General features: G+C 35.7%; 7 protein-coding genes across 9 annotated transcripts; all 7 read right to left on the bottom strand.

The window, feature by feature from the left end:
- On the bottom strand, window positions 1-435 carry LOC111704976 (probable 28S ribosomal protein S16, mitochondrial). The gene has a single exon (XM_023477389.1). It carries the CDS (start codon window positions 423-425, stop codon window positions 36-38), a length of 390 nt encoding a protein of 129 aa, XP_023333157.1. The 5' UTR covers window positions 426-435; the 3' UTR covers window positions 1-35.
- LOC111704946 (GPN-loop GTPase 1) lies at window positions 430-2585 on the bottom strand. Of its 2 annotated transcripts, none has more exons than XM_023477350.1 (4): window positions 2212-2585; window positions 1334-1400; window positions 668-1260; window positions 430-605 (listed from the first exon to the last, which is right to left on the bottom strand). In XM_023477350.1, the coding sequence occupies exons 1-4, from the start codon at window positions 2569-2571 to the stop codon at window positions 474-476; spliced, it is 1152 nt and encodes a 383-aa protein (XP_023333118.1). In that variant the 5' UTR covers window positions 2572-2585; the 3' UTR covers window positions 430-473. The 2 variants fall into 2 exon arrangements, with proteins under 2 accessions (XP_023333118.1, XP_023333124.1); XM_023477356.1 differs by having other exon boundaries at window positions 430-601.
- LOC111704907 (calcium homeostasis endoplasmic reticulum protein) lies at window positions 2581-7580 on the bottom strand. Its single transcript, XM_023477299.1, has 5 exons — window positions 7500-7580; window positions 5825-7002; window positions 5281-5645; window positions 3197-3469; window positions 2581-3079 (listed from the first exon to the last, which is right to left on the bottom strand). The coding sequence occupies exons 1-5, from the start codon at window positions 7571-7573 to the stop codon at window positions 2699-2701; spliced, it is 2271 nt and encodes a 756-aa protein (XP_023333067.1). The 5' UTR covers window positions 7574-7580; the 3' UTR covers window positions 2581-2698.
- On the bottom strand, window positions 7580-9547 carry LOC111704937 (probable isocitrate dehydrogenase [NAD] subunit beta, mitochondrial). Its single transcript, XM_023477338.1, has 2 exons — window positions 9425-9547; window positions 7580-9205 (listed from the first exon to the last, which is right to left on the bottom strand). Exons 1-2 carry the CDS (start codon window positions 9532-9534, stop codon window positions 8155-8157), a joined length of 1161 nt encoding a protein of 386 aa, XP_023333106.1. The 5' UTR covers window positions 9535-9547; the 3' UTR covers window positions 7580-8154.
- Window positions 9539-15398, bottom strand: LOC111704917 (mediator of RNA polymerase II transcription subunit 17). The gene is made up of 6 exons (XM_023477308.1): window positions 15157-15398; window positions 13540-13628; window positions 12207-13295; window positions 11275-11631; window positions 10106-10222; window positions 9539-9802 (listed from the first exon to the last, which is right to left on the bottom strand). The coding sequence occupies exons 1-6, from the start codon at window positions 15374-15376 to the stop codon at window positions 9767-9769; spliced, it is 1908 nt and encodes a 635-aa protein (XP_023333076.1). The 5' UTR covers window positions 15377-15398; the 3' UTR covers window positions 9539-9766.
- Window positions 15376-16900, bottom strand: LOC111704923 (H/ACA ribonucleoprotein complex non-core subunit NAF1). 2 transcript variants are annotated; one of them, XM_023477329.1, is made up of 3 exons: window positions 16528-16900; window positions 15652-16424; window positions 15376-15609 (listed from the first exon to the last, which is right to left on the bottom strand). In XM_023477329.1, exons 1-3 carry the CDS (start codon window positions 16868-16870, stop codon window positions 15400-15402), a joined length of 1326 nt encoding a protein of 441 aa, XP_023333097.1. In that variant the 5' UTR covers window positions 16871-16900; the 3' UTR covers window positions 15376-15399. The 2 variants fall into 2 exon arrangements, with proteins under 2 accessions (XP_023333097.1, XP_023333088.1); XM_023477320.1 differs by having other exon boundaries at window positions 15376-16424; window positions 16528-16898.
- Window positions 16877-19020, bottom strand: LOC111704969 (tRNA wybutosine-synthesizing protein 5). Its single transcript, XM_023477376.1, has 4 exons — window positions 18667-19020; window positions 18321-18574; window positions 17161-17366; window positions 16877-17042 (listed from the first exon to the last, which is right to left on the bottom strand). Exons 1-4 carry the CDS (start codon window positions 19002-19004, stop codon window positions 16884-16886), a joined length of 957 nt encoding a protein of 318 aa, XP_023333144.1. The 5' UTR covers window positions 19005-19020; the 3' UTR covers window positions 16877-16883.
- Window positions 19021-23786: the final 4766 nt, after the last annotated feature.

The raw sequence follows: 23786 nt of genomic DNA, 5'->3' as shown, positions 1-23786 counted from the left end.
TCTGCAATAAATTATCTAGTTTAAATTTAATAAGTTTAGTTTAACTCTTCCTTGAGAATTACATTAGTTCGTCTAGTGTTAGGATTATCTAACGCTTCGCGATTTCTCCAGGCTTGAGCATAAGTAGAAGGATGGTTCGGGAGAAATCCAGCTAAACCTAGGAGCTGAGCTACCGGAGTCTCCACAGTTATCCCTCCTGACAGATAGTGTTGTAATCTCTCCAGGTTTAGGGAGCACAGCTTCTCATTGAATGCATTAGGGAGCGGGTCAAAGGTTCCAATTTGCTCCACAGGATCGATATATCTTCGGTTAGGAAAACTTTTCTTTGCAACAACAATGTGATAGAAGGGTCGGTTGGCGCAACCCCAATGTGAGAGTCTGAGACAGTATCTACCGTATCTTGCAACCTGACTGAGTTCACTCATCTTCTCTGAAAATAAATATCACATTGATCAGGCTGATCAGTATTTAATCTAAGGTTTGTTGGACGCGTTTATTTGTTTTAATATTTTAGTTTCTCTGCTCGAGATATAATTATTAAAACTGTCTGCTTCTCTACTCTCCACCTCATGATCATCATCATATCTTTCCTCTTCGAACTCTTCCTGGACAAAAAAAATTGAATAAAAAGTTGATAATAAAAATAAATTTTAATTCTCATTTTTACCTCCTCGTCCCCTGGATGACGGAGGTAAACATCATTAGCAATATTCGCCGGAAGTTCAACCTCTGCTCTCTTAGTGTGACAGAGTCCTTTCGGAGGAGGGACGGATTGTTTCTCCTTCACCTCACGATTCTCCAGGAGCAACCTATCATATTCTGGTTTATACTCGTTCTCATACTCCAACCTTGCTCTATCAACAGCAGCGATAAACTTATCCATCCCTTCTCCGGTCATAGCGGAGACACCTACGGAGATAAGGTTGCTGTAGAACTCGTCTAGAGCCAGAGACATGGATTGAGCAAGGTTTGATACATAGGACGTTTCTCCGGAGAGTGCGTCCTGAAAAGCCTCAAAATCCTGCATCCATTCTACAGCGTAGTTGTTGCTCACGATATCGATCTTGTTCATCGTTACGATGAAGGGAAGCTTGCATTTGTATAGGATAGAGCAGGCGTACAACATATTAGACATGAAGGTTACAGGGTTGGTAGATCTGGCGGAGTCCATTACGTAGACAATTACAGTTGGATACCTGGAGGCCAGGGCCTCTGTTATAATATTACCGGAGGCTGACCAAGTGAAAACCTCGATTTGACCTGAAAATAACAAAATTTTAGAACAAGAAAAAAGAGTGTAATGAATTGATTTCAATGGATATGAAGTACAGACCTGGAGTATCAAAGACAACGTATTCTGTAGGTTTCTCCTTACATCTTTTCTCTACAAGATCTAACACCTAGAAAAATAAATTAACATATAAATACTTTGATTGTATGTCTGTTTTGGTGTATGTCTGTCTGTTTGTCTGTCTGCCAGTTTGTTTCAAATAAACGTTCGAACAGCTGAACCATCAGGGACAAAAAAATTAAGGCAACCCACATGACCTTTCAGAGCGACAAAGAAAAAAAAATAATTATCAATACAGGAAATAATTCTTTGAAAGATTTCGAATATTCAATCACTAAATCTTATCTGTATTGAGTGAATAATGTGTGTACATATATACTGAACACGAGATTGTAATATTAGTAAAAATGCAATTTAATCTTATTGAAATCAAATATTTGAGCCTGGATATCTTATAAAGGTTGAGTTGAGCCTAAGGAGTGTATACTCTCTGATTTAAGATTGATGATTGAGAACTGTAGAAATACCAGTAATAAACCTGCCACTCCCAGCTTTTCACATTCATTTATTATATATATTATTTTTTGCTTAATAGAATATTATCTAACCAAGCAAATTAAAATTTCGAACTACTTTCTGTAAAATTAAACTTTCGGAACTACTTAAGTTCTTAAATATAAGACTTTGTCTATATTTTATAGAACAGAAAAGGACAATTTCTAGATTTGATAGAATTTCTGTCAATAAAATACATACACCTCAGGTCAAATTTAAAATAAAGTTCCCATGTGTTTTATTTATTTGAATGGTTCAGGGCTGAATTCTTTTTTTAAATGTCATTGATTGATTCAACCCATGATATCGATTCATGTTTCTAACCCTTAGATAATTGCAATGGTCCTGATTTGTTTTGTCCCGACCTGGTCAAATTTTGTAGCGAACAGGTTTAAACTTGTGACGATAGCTCCGTTGGGTCCGAGCTGATACTGTTTCATAACCTCCTTGTAGTTGACCGTATCCCGGATATCAATATTTGCCGGATACGGAACCTCTCTACACGCAGGATCTAGGTTCACTACATACGGAGGAACCGTTCCCTTGTACAGATCTGATGTGAGTCTTTGTACAAATGTGGTTTTACCCGATCCTGCCATTCCCAGGACTATGATACAGGTCGGAGAAGCAACCGGCCCTTCAACCTTATCCTCAGGTTTGGAACCTTCTGTATCCTTTATTTGTTCATTCATTCCCAACCTTTCTTCAATTCCACCCTCCGCCATTTTTAATTCTGAAACGGTACAAAGAAGTAATTATTAATCAGAGTGCAGTTTATCTTATCCATTCTACAAGAATACATGAATTAAACAATTTAGCAAAATTATTCGTAGGAAACTGTTGTGAACTTAATTAATCATCATCATCATGCCTTTTCTTCTCTTTTCGTTCTTCTGCTTTATTTATCATCCGAGTATAGAATGCTCCGGCTCTCTGCTTCCTGAAACTATCGAATGGATCTCCTTGAACTCCGACTCCGTGGAACTGATCCATCTTGTCTCTGGTCTCCCCTCCACTCACAGGATCTACTATACCAGATTCCTGGCTTCCCAACCCTGCTCCTCTCCAACCCATCTTCTGTAACATCTGATGACCCTTGTTAGCATCGCTCAACCGGTCATCCCCGCCACCGCCGAATCCTGAGCGGCGGGGGGATCCGCCACGAGGTGAGGGTGAACGTTTGGTCAAATGTTTCGGCATTGAGTAATCGTCTCTCATCGGTGATCGGGATCTCTAAAATAGAAATAGAATAAATTATACCAATTTTTAGCGAGCGCATTGAAAGATCTTGCGACAGTCTTTCAGTTTTATCTTGAAAAATAAAGAAAACAGAAAAAATTTTGAACTTACCGATCGCCTCCTTTCTCTAGATCTTGATCTGGTACGGGATCGGGATCGTGTACGAGACCTAGTTCGGGATCGTGTTCGGGTTCGAGATCGGCGTCGTGAATGCTTAGAAGACTTTCTAGGGGGAGTGGACCCTCTAGATCTAGATCTGGTTCTGGATCTGGACCGATATTTCTTCCTTACGTCTCCGTCCCGGCTGGACGGAACGGTTTGGTCTGGAGTTGATTCTCTGCTATGGTCTGGACTATTGGATAGAGATTTAGGTCTTCGTCCAGACTAAAATAATTATATATAATTATTTATTATCCTTATAAGATTAATATTTTATCATATTTCTGAGGTTCCATGAGAAAATACCCAAGAAATAATTTTTTTCTGAATTCGTGTGAAATACGACTTTATCAAGCTGGAATAATTGACATCATGAAGGGTAGCAAATAAGTTTTTATTTTTCACTGTTGCTCTTTTTTTTATTTTTCTAGTGTTACAATGGTAAAATGTTAAAAACCCTTTAGTGATTTGTTTCCTTAGTTAGTTTGTTTGTTTACTTATTCATAATGCAATTGTTTTGTTTTTTTTAAGTTGATGCTATATTTAGATATAGCATGTTGAAGTAAGTAAGTACTCCAAGTAAGTATTTTTAGATAGAGAGAAAGAGAATAGTAGCGGGTTGTCTCAATCTATTGAACAAAAGCGTTAAATCATTTACATTTGCAGGATATTAGATCCTAAATCTTCCAAAACAAGGAAAGTAAAGCAGGTTATCTAGTGAAAACCAGTTCAAGAAATGAAATTATGAAGATCTTTGTCTTTTATTCATGAATCAAGATTTATTGGTTTGTTTTCATTACTATGGAGTATGGAGTTCTATTTTGTCCAAATATTACAACCGAATGAAGAATTTTGGAAAAGCCTTTTTTGTTCAGTATCCAGTTATAAAGTGAAAAAGCAGTTGTTTTAAATCGTGAAAATCTTACAAAACTTGGTTTGCAATGAAGAAAAACTAAAAACCAAATTGAATAAAGTAGGCAGTCGGGCAGTATGCTTTGAGACTCGGAAGTTTGATGAAAATGTCCAATGGAAGGTTAAAGTTTTAAGTACATGGTTAATTATTTTTGGAAAGGTCAGAAAATGTTAAATAAGCACAGGGGGGTTCCACTTTTCTGTCAGGACTAAGGTTAAGATTTAAATAGAAATTCCTGAATTAAGATATATCAGTACTTCAAAAAACGGAAAAGGTAAGTGAGCATGAAAAGGTAAGTGAGCATGTTTTACTAAAGTAAAAAAGGTAAGTTTGCATGTTTTACTATTAAAGAAAAAGGTAAATGAGCATGTTATTTTAAAGTATAAAAAGGTAAGTGAGCATGAAAAGGTAAGTGAACATGAAAAGGTAAGTAAGCATGTTTTACTAAAGTAAAAAAGGTAAGTTTGCATGTTTTAATATTAAAGAAAAACGTAAGTGAGCATGTTGTTTTAAAGTATAAAAAGGTAAGTTTGCATGTATTAATGAGTTTGCCCTGTGCATGTTGTTAGTACAAAATAATTAAGTTAATATCAATATTGATCTATGTCGAAAAGATCAATATAAGAAGCGTGTAAGAATGAATATTTTTCAACAAGTGTAAAAATTTCCATTCTTTCTTGCTCAGAGCGTGTAAGAATACACATTCTTTCACGCTCTGACCATGTAATAATTTCCATTTGTTAAAGAATGAAAATTCTACACCCCCTATCGTAAGAATAAGCATTCTTAAACGCTAGGAAGCGAACAATATTAAAATTGTTCCTCCTGAACCGTGTAATAATGGGAATTTTTACACAGTAGGTTTAATACTTTGGAACCGAACAGATATGATATAATGAAAATTCTACACCCCCAGTGTAAAAATAAGCATTCTTAAATCCTAGGAAGCGAACAATATTGGAAAAATTTTCTCCTGAACCGTGTAATAATGGGAATTCTAACACGATAGGTTTACTACTATGGAACCGAACAGATATGATATAATAGAATTTAGTTTTCATGCCAAGCTTAAATTTCCAGGAAATTTGTGTATGTTTCAATCCAGAAAGGTTTACAGTTTTACCTTGATATCTTCCTGCTTCATGCTGATTGCAAACTGTTTCTCTCTGTTCCATTCATAAAGAGCCAACCTCTCCCAACCCTCAGGGTCTCTAGGTCTATCATGAGACGGAGGAGAGTAGAAGTATTCTACTGCTGCCAGCAACCTATCACTAGGAGGTTGAGGGGGAGGTAACCGAATCCTGTCAGGATCTAGAGGTTTGTATCCGCTCTCATCAAACTTAATCAACGGAACCATCAACCCTGCAGGCAGGTCAAAGTACGGAGCAGTAGGAATGGTTTCTCCCTGTACTGGAAGCTGGAACCCAGGCGGAGGCCGGGATAAATCCGCGATCGGTAAACCAGGCATTCCACCGCCAATACCTCCGCCTAATAATAATAATGTATATAATGTAAAATTAATAATAATAATAATATTAACAATGTAACAAATAATAATAATAATGTAAAATAATGTAAGAACTAGTAATAATAATGTAAAATAATGTAAAAATAATAACACTAACTTAATGTAAAATAAATGTAAAAATCATTTTAATAGTTCCTACCAACAGGAGCTGTTTTATCCCATCTACTCCTTCTATTTCCTCCTCCTCCACCCCCACCTCCTCCTCCTTGGTTTTGTTGCTGCTGCCACTCCTGAACTTTAGATTGATGAGTAGATTCAATATTCTGAAGAGATGCATTTAACCCCTCCAGCTCCATTGACTGCTGTCGGAGCTGTGCTTCTGCGTGTGCGCAGAACTGCTCGTGCTGGGACTTGTATCCGTCATACGTCTTGAGTCCAGGTTCCTGGGAGGTACTGATCTCTACCATGTAGCATCTCTTCAGCTCAACCTGGTACTGGTGAAATGATTCCCTGTAATCTTTCATCTTATCAATGATCTTCTCGTCAAAAAACTTACTTTTGGTTTCCCAGAGAGTAACTAGTTTAGCTAGTTTTGGCATCTGTTCCTCTGTAGCTACACAAGCAGCTGCGGTGTACATAGAGACAGCGACCTTGACAAATGCATTCTTTAACTCGTGATTGTTCTTCCGGACACAATGATGGAGAACATCGTTGACCAGGTAAATAATATGGAGCTTGTTGGTGAAGTCTGAGAGAGGACTGGTTACCTTGAAGTTTAAATAGTTAGCAAGCAACCTATTACAGTCTGCACTGTTACTGTTCTGAAATATCCAGGATTTACCGCTACTAATAGAATCCTTAGTACAGCTGTTCACTATAGGTTCTAGAACGGAGTCAAAGATTGATAAAGAAACATTTGTGATCCGACTCAAAGCTTCCAGATCATTCTCCTGTGCCTTCAATATAGCTTCCTGAGCTATTATCTCGTTATTCTGCTGAAGAACAGCATACTGAGCTTCAAGGTTCTGCTCGGACTGTTTAATCTGTTCCCTCAGGGTTGCCTGACTGCTCTTGATATTAGAGATCTGATCTTTGATATGAGAGGTTGCCGGTGGTTCCGGGGCTCCCCAACCGTTACCGCCGCCACTGCCGTTCCCGCCAAATCCTGGCGAGAAAGCGTTGCTTCCAGAAAGATCCAAATCCATCAAGGGGCGTGGTCCTCCGCCTCCGCCCTGGTTCTGTTTATGGCGCATGACAGTCTGCTCCGTGGTGACCTTGTATGTGTAATAGTTAAAGTAAGGTCCGCCCCACAGGAATCCAAACTTAGGATTATTCTCCTGTTTAGACTTTGTCATTCTTTCAAACTCAGGTCCGTTCCTAGTCATTCAAGAATTATTATATATCTGTATATCAATATTTATAAAAAATACACATCCTGCATGCTTTTATATTTTTCTGTATTATTATTAATCATGGCGGAGATTTGGTATTTAAACGGAAAAAAAACTTTTGTTGCTTTTTACTTACTGAAAGTAATTTGTATAAGAATTTTTTAAAAGTTTAATGATGATTAACTTAACGGAAAAAAATCATTTTCGACGCTTTAAGTACTTAAACTTGCCAACTTTTTTAACTGTTCCCTCAAAAACTCATTTTATAATCTTAAATTACATATTACCCAAAAATTCCCATCGCTGATATTTCAGAGCTTGGATTCTTATCCTTGATACTTTTTTCTTGGAAATCAAAATGTGGAAATAATTTTTTGGTTCATAATAGATTGAATTTCCAGCAGATTTCATTAAGAATAGTTCAGTTTTTTAAACTTTTGACAAATTGAGAGTGGAGGGGGGGGGGGGGAGCATTCCTCCTACCTTGCCACGAACTGCGCCAACTTATCAATAATATTCTTCATCTCAATATCGTCAGGTGGTCGGGGCGGATCCATCTTGAATCTGAAATAATTGATCTATGATGTGATTGACTAGGAGAAAATAACAAAATGGGGAAAACAAACAGGAGGATATTATAGTTCAGACTTTCCAGGCTCTTTAAGTTTGCTTCACAATTTATTTAAGGTTTCAATATTGCAGAGTAAAACAGTCGATTGTTTAATGAAACCAGGATTTCAACAAATTTTTTTATTTACATACTTTAAGTTGGATTCAGGAGAAGAACTTTTATTATAGGTAAAATCAGAATTCTTATTCTCCAGTTGTACAATAGATCATTTGAGAACTAAAATTGAAAACTATGAGATTTAAATGCAATTCATGAGGAATGTTTAACATTTAACAATAACAAAGTGAAGTATGTTTGTGTGTATCAAAGAATTGATATGTGTCAAAGTTTGAATAATGTGCCAGGACCTCTAAGTGTTCTAAATATTTAACGATATTACAATAATGCAAATGTAGCGGCGGAGGAGCTTGTTTAAATCCGTCCTTGTTGCGTATTGCGTGCATGAAATGGTATAAGGTGCATCTAGAATTGGTTTCCAACTATATCTATACCAAGAGCTGAGGTAGATTATTTAATATTTAGATTCTGAATAACAGCAGTTGTGAACTGTTTTGTTGTAGCATATCCTCCTAGATCCTGGGTCTTCACCTTCCCGGCCTTCAGAACCCTGTACACGCTTTCTCTGATCAATTTCCCGTAAAAGTTGAGGCTGGCATGATCCAACAGGTTCGCGGCACAGAACAACATAGCGGTCGGGTTCGCCACGTTCTTTCCAACAGCTTCTCCGAATGAGTGACGTGCTCCGGGTTCAAAAACAACACATTCAGTGCTGTATCCTTCTCCAGCAACCAGTCCTGCTCCTCCAACCAGACCTGTTGCTACGTTGGAGATAATATTTCCATAAAGATTCGGCATTACTAGAACATCAAACTGCTGAGGTTTAGAAACCATCTGCATGCAGGCATTATCAACGATCATACGCTCGAATTCAATATTAGGATAGAGACGGGATATCTCCTCACAACAACGCAAGAACAAACCGTCCCCCAGCTTCATGATGTTCGCCTTGTGGACTACAGTCACCTTCTTCCGGTTGAATTTAGTCGCGTAATCGAACGCAAACTTAGCAATTCTGTATGATTTAGATGCAGTAACCACCTTGAGACATTCTACAACCCCTGGTACGGATTCATGCTCCAGACATGAATACTCTCCCTCTGTCTGCTCACGGATGATAACAAGATCTACGTTGTTGTGTTTACATTTCACCCCGGGGATACTAGTCACCTTTACCACGCTTGCATATAGATCCAACCCTTTCCTCATCTTCATGTTCAGTGTATCCTCATCCCCTGCAGTTGCGTACATCGGAGTCTGTAGCACACCCTTGAGACACAGCCCGTTCCTAGTAATGGATTCAACTACGGTTTCTACAGGGACGGAGAGAGATGCATGAACCTCGCTCAGGAAAAAAACTTCGAAATCCATTGGAACTCCGGCAGCCTTGAAGACCTCCTCGACTGCTGAAACCATCTCTGGCCCAACTCCGTCTCCGGGGATTAGGGTTGCAGTTACTCTCTCCTTTGGAGCTAATACCCCTGAACTCACCATGCTCCGACTAAACATAAAATTTTGTTTAAACTAATCAGGAATAAATTAAATTATAAAAATTGGTAAACACGGAAAAGTGAATTCAATCTCTAAATTTGATCGATATTTCGTTCTTTTGTTACAATTTTCCCATTGACTAGGCAGATTTTTTTTGTCTCCTATCATAATTCAGGATTTAAACATAAAATACTAAATCCAAAAATCCATCAAAATAATTTAAAAATACCTGTTTACAATTGTATTAAGCTGGTGAACCTGATTGACCTTGGTTTGAGCAAAGTTAATATTTGACCGTGCTAAGACCGACCTAGCGGTAAGAACGGCTGCTCGAGACATATCCTCTGCAAAATATCAAATATCAATAATTTATATTCAAAGCGGATCTTTCTTTTGGTTCAAAGTTCAAACATAATAAGTTAACATAAAATCTGGATGTTTCAGAAATATTGTTCTATGATCTTGGTTCAGTTTTAATCCGTTCTCTCTCCTCAGGTCACTGTATACTGTCTAGGGTTGGAGAGAGACTTCACAAATACTTCTTAGGTTTTCTTGTTTGAGGGATCACAGGTCATGATGTTGACAGAGCAGCCATCAATAGTTCCAACTAAACAATAAAAAAATCTTTAAACCCCCTTTATCCTTTATCCGCACCCCCCCCCCCATAATACGGGGAGATAAGACAAGCTTTAAAAAAAATATATAAATTAAGTCTTTCCTTAAACATCAGACATGAAAGACGGTTTGAAAATTCTGAAAATATTGGAGTTTCTGGTAAATAAAGATATAAAAATGTTGTCTCTGTGTTTTCTTGCCATATTTCTGCAACACTGCAAATTCAATTAAATTAATTATCAGCTAATTAATTATGGAACATATTTTATTATTTTTTTAAATTCTATATTCGTACCTTGCCAAGAAGGTTCTTCCCATCCATCTTGTCCAGTTTAACTTCCTTGAACGGAGAAGGAAGGTTTTCCCACTTGTTATCCTGTACAATAGAACTATGCTGTTCTCCTGCTGGTGCCTAGAGAAAAATATTGTATTTTCTATTGACTTTCCCCAACACAACCATAGCTGTTAATAGAAATATACAGTACATATATTTTAAGTAATTAAATAGGATTTTCAAAACTATCAATAGAAATATACAGTACATATATTTTAAGTAATTAAATAGGATTTTAATAGAAATATACAGTACATATATTTTAAGTAATTAAATAGGATTTTCAAAACTGTCAATAATAATATACGTACATATATTTAAAGTAATTAAATAGGATTTTCAATACTGTTAATAGAAATATACAGTACATATATTTGAAGTAATTAAATAGGATTTTCAAAACTGTTAATAGAAATATACACTACATATATTTAAGTAATTAAATAGGATTTTCAAAACTGTTAATACAAATATACAGTACATATATTTTAAGTAATTAAATAGGATTTTCAAAACTGTTAATACAAATATACAGAACATATATTTTAAGTAATTAAATAGGATTTTCAAAACTTAATACAAATATAAAGTACATATATTTTAAGTAATTAAATAGGATTTTCAAAACTGTTAATACAAATATACGGTACATATATTTTAAGTAATTAAATAGGATTTTCAAAACTGTTAAAAGAAATATACAGTACATATATTTTAAGTAATTAAATAGGATTTTCAAAACTGTTAATAGAAATATACAGTACATATATTTAAGTAATTAAATCGGATTTTCAAAACTGTTAATACAAATATACGGTACATATATTTTAAGTAATTAAATAGGATTTTCAAAACTGTTAAAAGAAATATACAGTTCATATATTTTAAGTAATTAAATAGGATTTTCAAAACTGTTAATAAAAATATACAGTACATATATTTTAAGTAATTAAATAGGATTTTCAAAACTGTAAATAGAAATATACAGTACAGGATTTTTTCAAAGCCTTTTAACCTTTTCAAGACTTTACCCCTAAAGATAAAATTAATGCATTTGTGGGTACATTGTCCACAATTTTTAAATTGTGTTTTATCAAAATAAACATTTTTTTATGAGGTTTATTCTGTACCTGGCCCATATAAACACTGTAATTAGACTGGGGACTGTGTCTGACCGCTAGGAACCTGGTTCCTCTACTGTTTCCTAGCATACACCCTGCAGCAGAACCAAAGGGTTCCACTGCTCCACCTCCTAGGAAACTAGAAGAACTTAGAACCTGCCAACCCATCACCTTGGCCAGGTTCTGAACCCCGGATATCTGATGTTGAGCAAGCTGACAGAGAATAAAGTCTCTGAGTTCTTGAGGTTCGTAACTGAAGTTGAGAACCCGTCCGTCCTTGCAGATAACACGTTGCATCTTCTCCCCTACATGAATCACAAGCTGGGTTTTATTTATTGTATCATATCCAGCACTCACTATACTCACCTAAACACACACCAATAAATATACATTTCTTGTGGAAATATGAGGAAAACAGCGTAATCTAAAGTGACCCGAACCACATATAGAGTGGCATGTCCGATTTAAAACGGTACCCTCTAAACCTTCTTCTTCGCAACAATGAGGAAGCTGTCCAAGTTTTTCGATCTTGATAAATATCAAATTTTTAAGATTAAAATGAAAAATAATCAAGTTTAAGCTAGAAAAACAAGGATGGTTAAAGAAATTGTATAACGCAAGTTAACGTCACCTTGTATTTATAAAATGCCCTACATGATTAAATAAAATCTCATTTAATTATTTTTACGAAAAAGAAGGATGGATTTCTACATTATTGAAGAAGCAAGAGAAAGGTTTAGGTTGAATATGGAAAACTAAGTTATCTTGAATCACTTTATATTAAGATTTATACAATGCATTATCAAAATAAGTTTTTTACGCTTTAAACATAAAAGTCAACACGTTAAAAAGTTGAAAGACAAATTTGTTTGAACCCAAGTTGCTTTCTAAAATGTTTTGAAGTAAACTGATATTTAAATTGTGATTATAACTAATTCTACCTTGACACTGCTACAGGTTGGAGAACTGAGAGTAGACCAGTGAGATGTGATCAGAGGATCCTTAAACTCCCGAGCCAACGTGTCCAGGACGAATATGGTTCGCAGTCTTAGGACGACATGCTGAGCCTGTCGGACGATCTGCTCTAACAAAGTTTCAGTGCTCGTCATTTCCAAGAGAGAATGTCGGTCCGCCGATTCTGGTCCCGCTGCCCGCCGTTTCCGAGGTATACCAATAGGCGCCGAACTTAGACTTGGTCCGTCGGGATTAATATTGGAAGCTTGAACTTTACGGAGAAGCTGGAACAGTGAATGTTCTAGAACATCACTATGATCGTTCCTAGAAGGTGGAGTTGTTCCACTGTTCTTCTTCCCTTCCCCTGCTGTTGAGTGGCAGAGAGAGATAGTAAGCTGAATATCCGGGAACACGCTAGCAATGATCTGGGAACCAACAACCATGTGAGGTATCGGAGCTTGAAGCTGGACAGCTTCTCTAGCAAGTTGACTGAACAGCTCTTTACAGAACAAAACATTCTGCGCAGCTTCAAGTTTATTTTTCCAGTGCATATCTGTAGAGTTGTGTGCTACTCCGGAGAACTGTCCTAGGGTTGCGGAAACCAATTGTTCATTGTCTCTCTGAATCATCACTTGTATATACGCTATACCTTCTAGTTCACTTGGCACTGTCACTTTCAGAGCTGACGGGAATTTCCCGTGTACCGGCTGGGGTTGAGAGTCTAAATTATCGTCTGCTTTTGTAACTTCGAATACTCCGGACTGTTTAAACTGACTTCCTGCAGTTCTGTAACTAAGATCACCTAGGATAGAGTTACCAACCTTCTTTAGTCTCCAGTTCTGACGGAGCCGGAGGAGTTCAATATGAAAATCCTCCGGAGCTCGAACCCCTTTCGTCTCATTTTGAAGGTTTTTCAGATGCTCCGCGCCCTGGATGAGGATCTTACTTGGAACCTCCAAGGACTTCTTCATCGCGAGGAGCTGAACGAAGGGTTTCTGCTCCGTCTGCTCTCCCTGCACTGGACCATCCAGGACCATATAACGTTTAGGATTACCACCTTGATCCTTCCCACACTCCTGGAACAATTTGGAACGTTTAAAGGGATTATCGACATAAATTTAAAGGCCACTTAAATTTTTCACAAAAGCACACCCTTTATCTGCAAATTTTGACGCAGAACTCTTTTCTTTGATATCCGAAATTAAGACTGTAATCCCGGCAAATTCATTGCTTGTCGCAGCCGTGGTTTTCAATTTTTTAAATATTAAAGTTTAGTGAAAAAATGCAGAATATTTTTGATAAAGACAATAAATGTATTACCTTAGTTGCTATTGTTAAAACATCTGAGGCTACACAAAATTCTGTTAAAGCATCACGCAGCTGGTTTCTAACAGATTCCCAGGGCCAAACTTAATAAACATATTGATATCATTCTCTTCCATAGTAACTCTTCTTTACCACTTTACTAATAAGAAAAAAATGGCGCTTTTTAATCCTCATGCATCCGTATAAAAAAATAAGCTTGAATTTTGAAATATTTAGTTAACTTCAATTCGGGTAAATAAATAAATTACTACATCACACATTCTTGTATGTATTGAGCCCATGTAGAATTTTATTGTAAAATCTATATATATACTTTGCTTGTCTGTCTGTCCGTTTTTATCCAATAAACGTCAAAACGACAGAACCGATCGGGCCATATTTTTTTGTGGGGCCTTACTAACTCCAGGGAAGGTTTATGGATGATCAAATTTTCAAAAATTTGCCATTACCAAAACTCGATTTTTGAAAATTTTGAAAATCCACGAATTTTTTCTTATAAAATCTGCGACATTTTTGTTTGTTTTTGTTTTACAATGTATACGAAGAGAAAATGTTCACAATTGAAGTGGAAGATAAACTAGTATATGTATATATACTTTGCTTGTCTAACAAAATTCGATTTTTGAAAACTTTGAAAATCAACGATTTTTTTAAATACGCGAAATTTTTTGTTTGTTTTTGTTTTACAGTGAATACAAAGAGAAAATGTAAACAATTTAAGTAGATAAAAACCTAGTTTTTTTTAAATATGGTCAAAACTACGTTTAAGGGACAGACATTTTGCATACGTTATTTCATCATGTACAATTTTCTGAATAATTTTTTAAACAAAAAAATCAGTATTAAGATTTCACTTTCATTCAAAATTATTTTGATTTAAAAATTGAGAAAAATATTGTTTATTGACAAAGGTATTTAATAACAAAAGCGTGAAAATTTGGAAGATGAATTTTTTTAATGTTAGATAATTGATAATTTGTCCCAACTCTTCAAAACTCAAAACTTCTTTTTATTGACAATTTTGAAGACAAATATTGTAGACAAAGGTCATGTCGATTTTTGGAGAATCTCATAAATGGCGCTCAACATTACTTTGACTATTTCTGTCCCTAATATCAGACATGTTGCTAATTATTTTACTAAAAAAGTACGCCAAAACAAGCAAATATGTGCACTAATCATATTTTTTATATTGGTTGTATAAAAAAATAAATTATGCAAGTTTTAGTACCTCTTCAATAACACTTTTCTGAAAACTCAGATTTAGGAAAAAAATGGCGCTTTTCAATTGTCATTCTAGTTCTGAAAGCGACTGTCTTGTAATTTTAAGTGACCCTACATTTAACAAGGGGCATGCACTTAAGCACTACACTTGTTTAGCTGATCAATAATTTGGAAGATGTTGTTTTTCAATAAAAAAATTATCTGTAGCAGAGATCTGCAAGTCACTTACGGAAATGCAAATTTAAAAATGAATGGTCACGTGAAATTAGGTTTACCTACATTTCCTTCAGAAGAATATACTGCAAATGTTTACCAGGTTGATTAAATAAGTGTATTGGATAAATGTTTACCAGATTGATTAAATAAGTGTATTGGATAAATGTTTACCAGGTTGATTAAATGATTTCATTTCCTCGTCCTCCTGCTCCTCCTCCTCCTCCTCCTCAACCTCCATCTCCGCCTCCTGGGAGAAATCTATCTTCCTCGCCTGCTTAGATAGATTCTCCGACATGGAGAGCGGAGGCTGTGTGATCTCTTGGCCGTCATATGTAACCTCTATAACAGTATTCTCCCCAGGGGGTTCTATCCGGACTGGGATAGTCGCCATTTTTCTGCAATAAAAAATGAATATTAGTATGGTGGAGGAGGCGGAGGGTTAGACCAACCCTGGTAATGAGATTGATTATAAATTTGTTGAGACTGGTTGTAGTTGGGTCCGCGATGTGAGTATCCTGGATCGGATTCGTAATACTGGGATTGACTGTGATCTGAGCCTGAAGGACGAGATCGGGAATAATACCCTGCATTGCTTGAATATCCGTCCTGTCTATATCCGGGTTCCTGGTTTCCATAACCGGGTTCCTGGTTTCCATATCCGGGTTCCTGGTTTCCTCCAGGTCTATAGCTGTTCCATCTAATCGGACCCATATCTTGGGGGTTAAAATTTCTACCTTGTCTATAAAAGGGATTCATGGTTCGATCGTAAAGTCCGTTATCGTGTCTCTGACTGTTATAACTCAAGTTTCCATCCTGTGCATTCTCCTGGTATCTAGGTTGGTTTGGGGCACCTCTGCCCCTGCCTCTACTTCTAGCTGCTGCGCCAGAGAATTTAGCTTTTTTCCTCTGAACCTCTTCCTCTGTAGCTCCACTCTCCACCATTTTCTCTATGGCCCTGGTCTGCTTTGCTTTCCTCTCCTCCTCGTCGTCCGAGTAGTCTAGGAACTGTGGAGGTGGTTCCTCATCATCCTTCCAGGACGCGTCACTAATCTTTAGACGCATCAACTGCTCCAGGAATATAAAGGAAGTGTATTCAGACTTCGGAGCATAGAATACATCCATACCCCGCTCCAGACCCTTCTCCTGGATATGTTTATCAGAGTTGAACCTGACGGAGTAGTAAGGTTGAGAAACCGGACCAAAAACATCGAAAACTCTTCCAAGAGCTCTTTGTCCGTTGTCAAGGAAAAGGACAGAATCTACATCGATAGCAGGGATTCCAGAACAGGATTCAATGACAACCAGTTCCTCCACCCAGCTGGATATCCGTCCCATCTTCTTCACTTCGGATTCTGGAACCTGAACCTCTAGATCCTCTACAGGAGGTAGATCACACAGTCTTAGCTCATTCTTTGTTCTCGGCGGGCCTTCTTTTACGACTAATCAAAGTTTAACTCAAATATTCTGTTGAAAAAATAGAAGAAAAAAAGAATTTTTTTAATGTCAAGTAAAAATCAAAATCTATTTGAGTTAATCTATTTCCTTCTTGTTTTATATCGGGAACCTCTGCTATTACTGAACTGCAGTCAGAGGAATCATCGGAGTCAGACTCACAGTCATCGGAGTCAATCTCAACCTTGATTCCGTCTCTGTAGTCCTGATCAAACTCCTCCTTGATATCATCCGGGTCGATGGGTTCCTCCTTAATGTACATATCGGAGAAGTCTCTGGTTCCTGTAAAAACAGAATCCAGGAGTTCAACAAGAATAGTGTTCACGACTTCAGTTGGAGTATGTTGAACAGTTTCTAGTTCAGGTTTAATATCCATCTCATCATCTGAATCCGACCCCGACTCTACTGTGTAACAGACCAGGGACCCGGCCATCGTTAATCTGAAATCAATCTTTTAAATAACATTTTTTTTCTAGTTTCTCTACGCAGCGTCTGGCGTAGAAATCTGCGTATTGTGGAGGAAGAAGGGTTAATTGTTTAATAATATTGTCCAACATTGTTAAACTCTTCGCTCCGGGAACCAACTCCTTGTTTCCGTAGTAATCCTTTAATACAACATGTCTTGGTAAAATAAGTAAATAATCAAAAATGACAAATTATTTCTCTTTTTGTGAACATCTGATAAACTCGTAAAATAAAACATTGAACAAGAATATCGTATTCCTTAGGATCGTAGAATTTTGACTCCAATTCCTTCCAGAAAACGTTTACAGCTACTCCGAAATCGTGAGCCTTCATGTTGTGGAACCAGAGGGACGGGATGAAGAGGATGTCTCCAGGTTCAAGTTCAGCCTCCCACCTATTGGAGACAGGAAACAGAGGAAACTCCGAACCTGGAGAATCTATATCCGCTACCATTGATTTATCTCCTGAAAAATGTTTAATTTGAAATTTTTTATAAAATATTGATTGCTTGATAAAAGATAGGATAACTGTTATACAAAAGATAGGATAACTGTTATACAAAAGATAGGATAACTCCTTAACAAAATGTAAGATAACTGTTAAACAAAAGATAGGATAACTGTTAAACAAAAGATAGGATAACTGTTATACAAAAGATAGGATAACTGTTAAACAAAAGATAGGATAACTACTTGATAAAAGATAACTGCTTCATAAAGGAAAGGGTAACAGCTTAACATATGAAAGAATAACCTGCTTAACAAAAGATAGGATAACTGCTTAACAAAAGATAAGATAACTGCTAAACAAAAGATAAGATAACTGCTTAACAAAAGATAAGATAACTGCTTAACAAAAGATAAGATAACTTCTTAACAAAAGATAGGATAACTGCTTAACAAAAGATAGGATAACTGCTTAACAAAAGATTAGATAACTGCTTAAAAAAAAGAAAGATTAGATAACTGCTTAAAAAAAAGAAAGGATAACTGCTTAACAAAAGATAGGATAACTGCTTAACAAAAGATTAGATAACTGCTTAACAAAAGAAAGGATAACTGCTTAACAAAAGATACGATAACTGCTTAACAAAAGAAAGGATAACTGCTTAACAAAAGATAGGATAATTGCTTAACAAAAGATTAGATAACTGCTTAACAAAAGAAAGGATAACTGCTTAATCCCGGGCTTACCAAAATAAAAAGTTCAGACCTCTAATCACCATTACCATATTAATTCTCTGACAACAACTAAAAATTTTATATACCAGGAAGCTTCAAAATAATTTTATAAATTGCAATGCATTGTCATTTATGATGTTTTACAAAATGATTGAAGATTTAAGTATTGGTATTTTGCCACTTTAAAAACATATTTGAGCCTCTACAAGTACCCCCCCCTTTTCTTTTAATATTTACCTTGTAAATACATATTATTGGCTTGAGACGGTGGCCAGAGTACGGCAGATTTCCGGCCAGTAATCTGACAGTAAACATTATCAGTAACATCATAGTGAGTCCAGATCCGTACACCACCGGAAGAAATCCGCAGGACGGAAGAAAACATCTGATCGGGAGGGAATAAATCCGGAATTTTAAAATCTGAACTTATTTCCGGAAAATCTTGATCTAGGTTTGAAACTTGTAAATTTCTTGAGTCTCCGCTGATACTTCTAGATCAAGGGTTCATTCATTATATGCTGTTTTCTCAGAAACTAACGACAAAAAATGATTCGTAATTAAATCGAATTGAATCAAACCTTGCCTGAGATAATAAATTTCACTTTTATCAATAAAAAACTCCTCGTTGGTTTTGTTTTGAGCTCGCTTTACAAGTTCTTTAATGTCAATATCACAGTATTTGAAATTTTTTGTTCTAAAATCTAGATCTTGTTCCTGACCCACATGAACCCTGACCTGACGAGGGTTCAGCCTCTCAGACAGTTTCTCCGGAGACCAGGTTCTAGTGCAGGAACCAAGATCTGAACCCCGGAGAACTAATGGCTCCCTCCTTTCTGTCATTACTTTACGAAATTCTTCCTGGGAAATTTCTAGGATTGGGATATTTACTATTCCGCTCATTTTTCTGAAAGGAAAACTCATTCATTTTCAGTTAAAAAATCCTATATTTTACTCTGTACTGACTCCGACATATCGCTTTAGACTCATTAGATTTTCAGTGGTAGCTGCCGGCTCCCGACCCTAGCCCGTCCTAGTCGCAGCACTTGGCTCCTTAGTATGTCCTGTAGTCCCAGGTCTCGGCCCTCTAACATGTCCTGTAGTCGAAGCGCTGGGCCCCCTAACCTGTCCTAGAGTAGCAGCGCTCGGTCCCCTTACCCATCATATAGTTACAACTCTCGACACAGAATTTATCTTAGCCGAAATAAACTCGAAAGAAATAAAAAGCAATTTTCACAGTAAAGTTTTAAATATTTTTCAATACAGTTTAAACGGAAGAGAGAAATAAATGTTTAAAATTGATAGGAGGGAGAGGGAAGGTACAAAAATCACATATTAGCCAGTGTTTGCAAATAGTCGGAATCCTAGGCACAAATTTATAAATCATCTCAAATCAAATTACTTTGGACCGATGGAAATTTTAAGCCTAATAAATATTTATTGGTATCACATTTTATCATTCAGCATGAGGTATCAATGATGGAACATCTTGCTTTAGTCTTTTGTGCTCCTCCCCTGAAAACTAGAAACACTTCACAATTAATGAGTTAATTAGGTCCAAATTATTGCTTGAAAGCCCAGACGACGATTTAAATCCTTAAAGTCACGTATCGAGTTAAAAATTCTGGATATTTTCGTAAAATCTGCATAATAATTTGCTCTGATTCCAGTAGTAGTTTCTATGCAACTATATTCTCTAAATTCTTCATATTTTCCCCAATGAGTACCAATGTACTTCGGATACTATAATTATTGATTACTAATTATGCTGCACTACTATTGTCAACTAGTTACTGATCCTGCCGTTTTCATACAAACATCATCAAGTTTTAAGTTAATTTTGTCATACGGCCCAAAGTATAGCAAATATTGACTTTTTTGCATCTTAATATTTTGTTTTTTCTCATGCGGTTTACAGAGTTGAGCGCAAAACATCGATTGTTGCCACAGTAGATTCTTTAAATGCTTTCTGGTAAAGTTGATTAGTTGATTTTAAAATGTGGCTATAGGTCGTCTTATCTCTAAAGGAATAGAGACAAAAGTAAAAACTTCTCTTTTTTCTCTAAGATAGTCATAAAATTATAGTGATAACGCGCTTTTGAAACATATGTTTTTCTTAACACCTTACACATAATTCTATTGATGCAGTTTCAGAAATAGCTGCAAATTACATACATGGGCGTACTGTAAGGTTTTGCCTGGGGGGTGAACTTTTTTTGGTTCACCCTCTATAGCGCTCCTGGTCATCCTGGTGCTCCTGGCGCTCCTGGTCCTCCTGGTGCTCCTGGCGCTCGATGTTTAAGGGCTCAAAAAGTGACTTTTGAGGAATTTGTTTCCAAGAATTATCGGAAGTTTTTCTTATATATGTACCGAGTGTCCCACGAAACATGACAGTTGGTAAATAGTTTAGAATGTCTTTTACCATAATTTGTCAAGTTGTTTGATACCAAAGATCAATAAAAATTTTATATGGGAGTAATTTTAAATTAAAATTGATTTCAAAGAAAAAGATAATGAAGCAAAACATTTTTTTAACTAAAAATAACGATTTATTAAATGTCATGTTTCGTGGGACACCCTGTATGTATAATATATTCACAGCTGATTCGTTTCCTATTTATTTTGATCGGTTTCCGCATATTTTTTATTGGTTTCCGGTTCAGGAAGAAATTTTAAATTCGTAGTTTGTTGATCTTTTCTTGTTTTTCTTTTTACCCGTTTCCGAATATTTTTGGCCCGTTTTCGGTTTTCAGAAAAAGTGATGAATTCCCATTTTAAAAAAAAATCTTTTTCCCCTTTTTCCGATCGATAGCGCACATTACTTCTATAGGAGTTCCAATTATATTCCTTGATATAACGTTGTTGAAACTCATGCTCTATATACATTTTAAAACTAGGTCGAGCTTTAATTGTCGCAACCCTAATTATCCTTTAGTTTTAACTTACTAACCCACTTAAACTTTTTGTAGCACTAAACATTTATATTTTAAACCCGTAGTGGCCTAGTTTCTGACGTCAGTGGAAAAGGAGTAATAAGCAAAATCATGATATATTTTCCCGTAAGAGTGTCTAACTCGCATTTAGCATCCAAATATTTTCAGTGTCGAGGATTGAAGAGGACAAACCGTTTTGAATTTTATTCGTTCTGATCGACTGGACTAAAGTTTTATTCGTTCTGATCGACTGGACTAAAGTTTTATTCGTTCTGATCGACTGGACTAAAGTTTTATGAGTTGTATATAGTCCTCCTTTATTTTACAGAGCTATTCAGTTTTAGTATAATTTCCTTACATTTTGCACTTTATCACCCCATTCTACACATCCATATTCTATACATCCATATTCTATACATCCATATTCTATATATCCATATTCTATACATCCATATTCTATACATCCATATTCTACACATCCATATTCTATACATCCATATTCTATACATCCATATTTAATCACAGATATAAATATCCTATACATCCATATTGTATAACACATATTCATATCTTATACATCTACTAAACCCTCTAAGCTTCTCTGCATTTCCACATATCAACTATACATTCTCTACATATCTACACGCCTACTCTATGCACATATCTAATCAACTAAACCTTCTCTACATACAGGGTGTCCCTGTGTATACTTCTAAAATTATGTTGACAAATAAATGAAGCAAATAATATCAAAGACGACGTTCAAGTCGTCTTGCTACTGTCTGGTTTCGTAACCTAAACCTTCCCTTATCCTAAACCTTTACCTCCCTTTACACTTCTCCTAAACCTTTACCTCTCTCCACCCTTATCCTAAACCTTTACCTATCTCCACCCTTATCCTAAACCTATACCTATCTCCACCCTTATCCTAAACCTTTACCTCTATCCTAAATCTTCCTCCTCCAACTGTTCTCTCCCTGCACTAATAAATACGTAGTATATTGTATGTATGTATTCCTGATCTTCTTTCAACAAGAAACTCCGCAGGAATAAAATTTTATTTAGAATATTTGACACAAGGTCTAAAACCAATTCTCTTATTTTTCTTTAACCATGTTGTATTGTAATGGTTGACTTTTAACAGAAAGAGCAAAAGAATATGAGAATGTACCAAGGCTGGTCGATGATTACAATTCCATCCTTAATTATTCAGGAATATATCTTAATAGCATGGAATTGGACATTTCAAATTTGTTCACTCCATCCAAGGGTAAGGTATGTAGTATGGTTTAACCCATACATAGAACCGACAAACCTGTCTGTTGATAAAAATGCAAGAAATTTTCAGGATAGCGTCTTTAAACATAAGAAAATCAGTTAACAGATTTTTTCGAAAATGAACAGAAAAAAAGTCGAAAACAAATAGTAGATACATTTTGTGACTTTATGTTTCTGTGATTTTTTCTTTACCTATGAATGAATGGCTGACACCGAAATTTAATAGATTTAGTTTATCAAATATCAAATTATTTTTATAGGTCAAAAATAACATTGTCCCTAATGGGTTAATCTTTGCATGCATGATGCAGGGTTTGTTTAAGAAGAGTTTTGCGCTCGTTCTAAGGGTTATTGTAAACATCAATATGGTGGCCTAAACATACTATATAGTTCCTATTCTTTACATCGACTTATGCAATATCAGTTTTCTTTCAATCCACTGTACAACAATCTACATAAATAAATCTAAAAAACACGTACAAGCCACCCACGTCCATTTTATCAAACTGCTTTAGGCTCTTTCAAACGAATACGAAATATCTTTTTTAGAATTTTCTGACTAAATATAAGTTAAGTTTTAAAAAAATGTATTTGGAACTAAGTTTCTCTACCCTGAATAATGTACTGATATATACTATAGAATACCGGGATACTTGAATTATACCACATGAAAAATACATTACCCCTCTCTACCCTGAATAATGTACTGATATATACTATAGAATACCGGGATACTTGAATTATACCACATGAAAAATACATTACCCCTCTCTACCCTGAATAATGTACTGATATATACTATAGAATACCGGGATCTTGAATTATACCACATGAAAAATGCTCCAATCCTTCAATAGCTAAAATTGAATATGTCCGACTTTTGATGTATAGTCAATCAATTTAAATATTTTAAAACTTTGTTTAAAATTCAAAGTTCATAATTTCACTCAGTATTCAAGCCGTAGTTTTGTAATACAGTAATATATATCGTTACACAATTTGTTTATTATTATATATCTATAGATTTAGTTTACTTTATTTTATTACAGGGTTATACCCACAATGGATTAGACTGTAAAGACGACTAAAAACTCTGCAAATACAACGATTTTAAGTTAAAAACAAATCTTCTTCCTCGAATGTTGTCTTTTAATGGTTTATTTATTATTATAATTATTTATATTAATTATAAATATAAGGAATAACCCTGTATCAGGTTCCTGTATTTGGTTTGGTTTTGTGCAGATCGAAAATTGTAAAATGTTATAAATAGTAATAAAGGAAGAATATTTTCAAGAAAACATGAAGGATTTGATGAAAGATTATATTTGTGTTCACACAAGGGCGGGAAAAGGTTTGAGAAGGGATGAATGAATTAACAGAAGATGATGAATTAAAGCAATATTTTCAATATCTACGAAAAGTGCTCAAGAGCTCACTCAGAATTAAACAATCATTAATTCTATTTTATTATTATTATTATTATTAATAACCT

Source organism: Eurytemora carolleeae, unplaced genomic scaffold (genome assembly GCF_000591075.1).
Source record: "Eurytemora carolleeae unplaced genomic scaffold, Eaff_2.0 scaffold2, whole genome shotgun sequence".
Lineage (NCBI taxonomy): Eukaryota > Metazoa > Arthropoda > Copepoda > Calanoida > Temoridae > Eurytemora > Eurytemora carolleeae.
The sequence above is the reverse complement of the archived record's forward strand: the minus strand, read 5'-3'. Positions and strand labels throughout refer to the sequence as shown.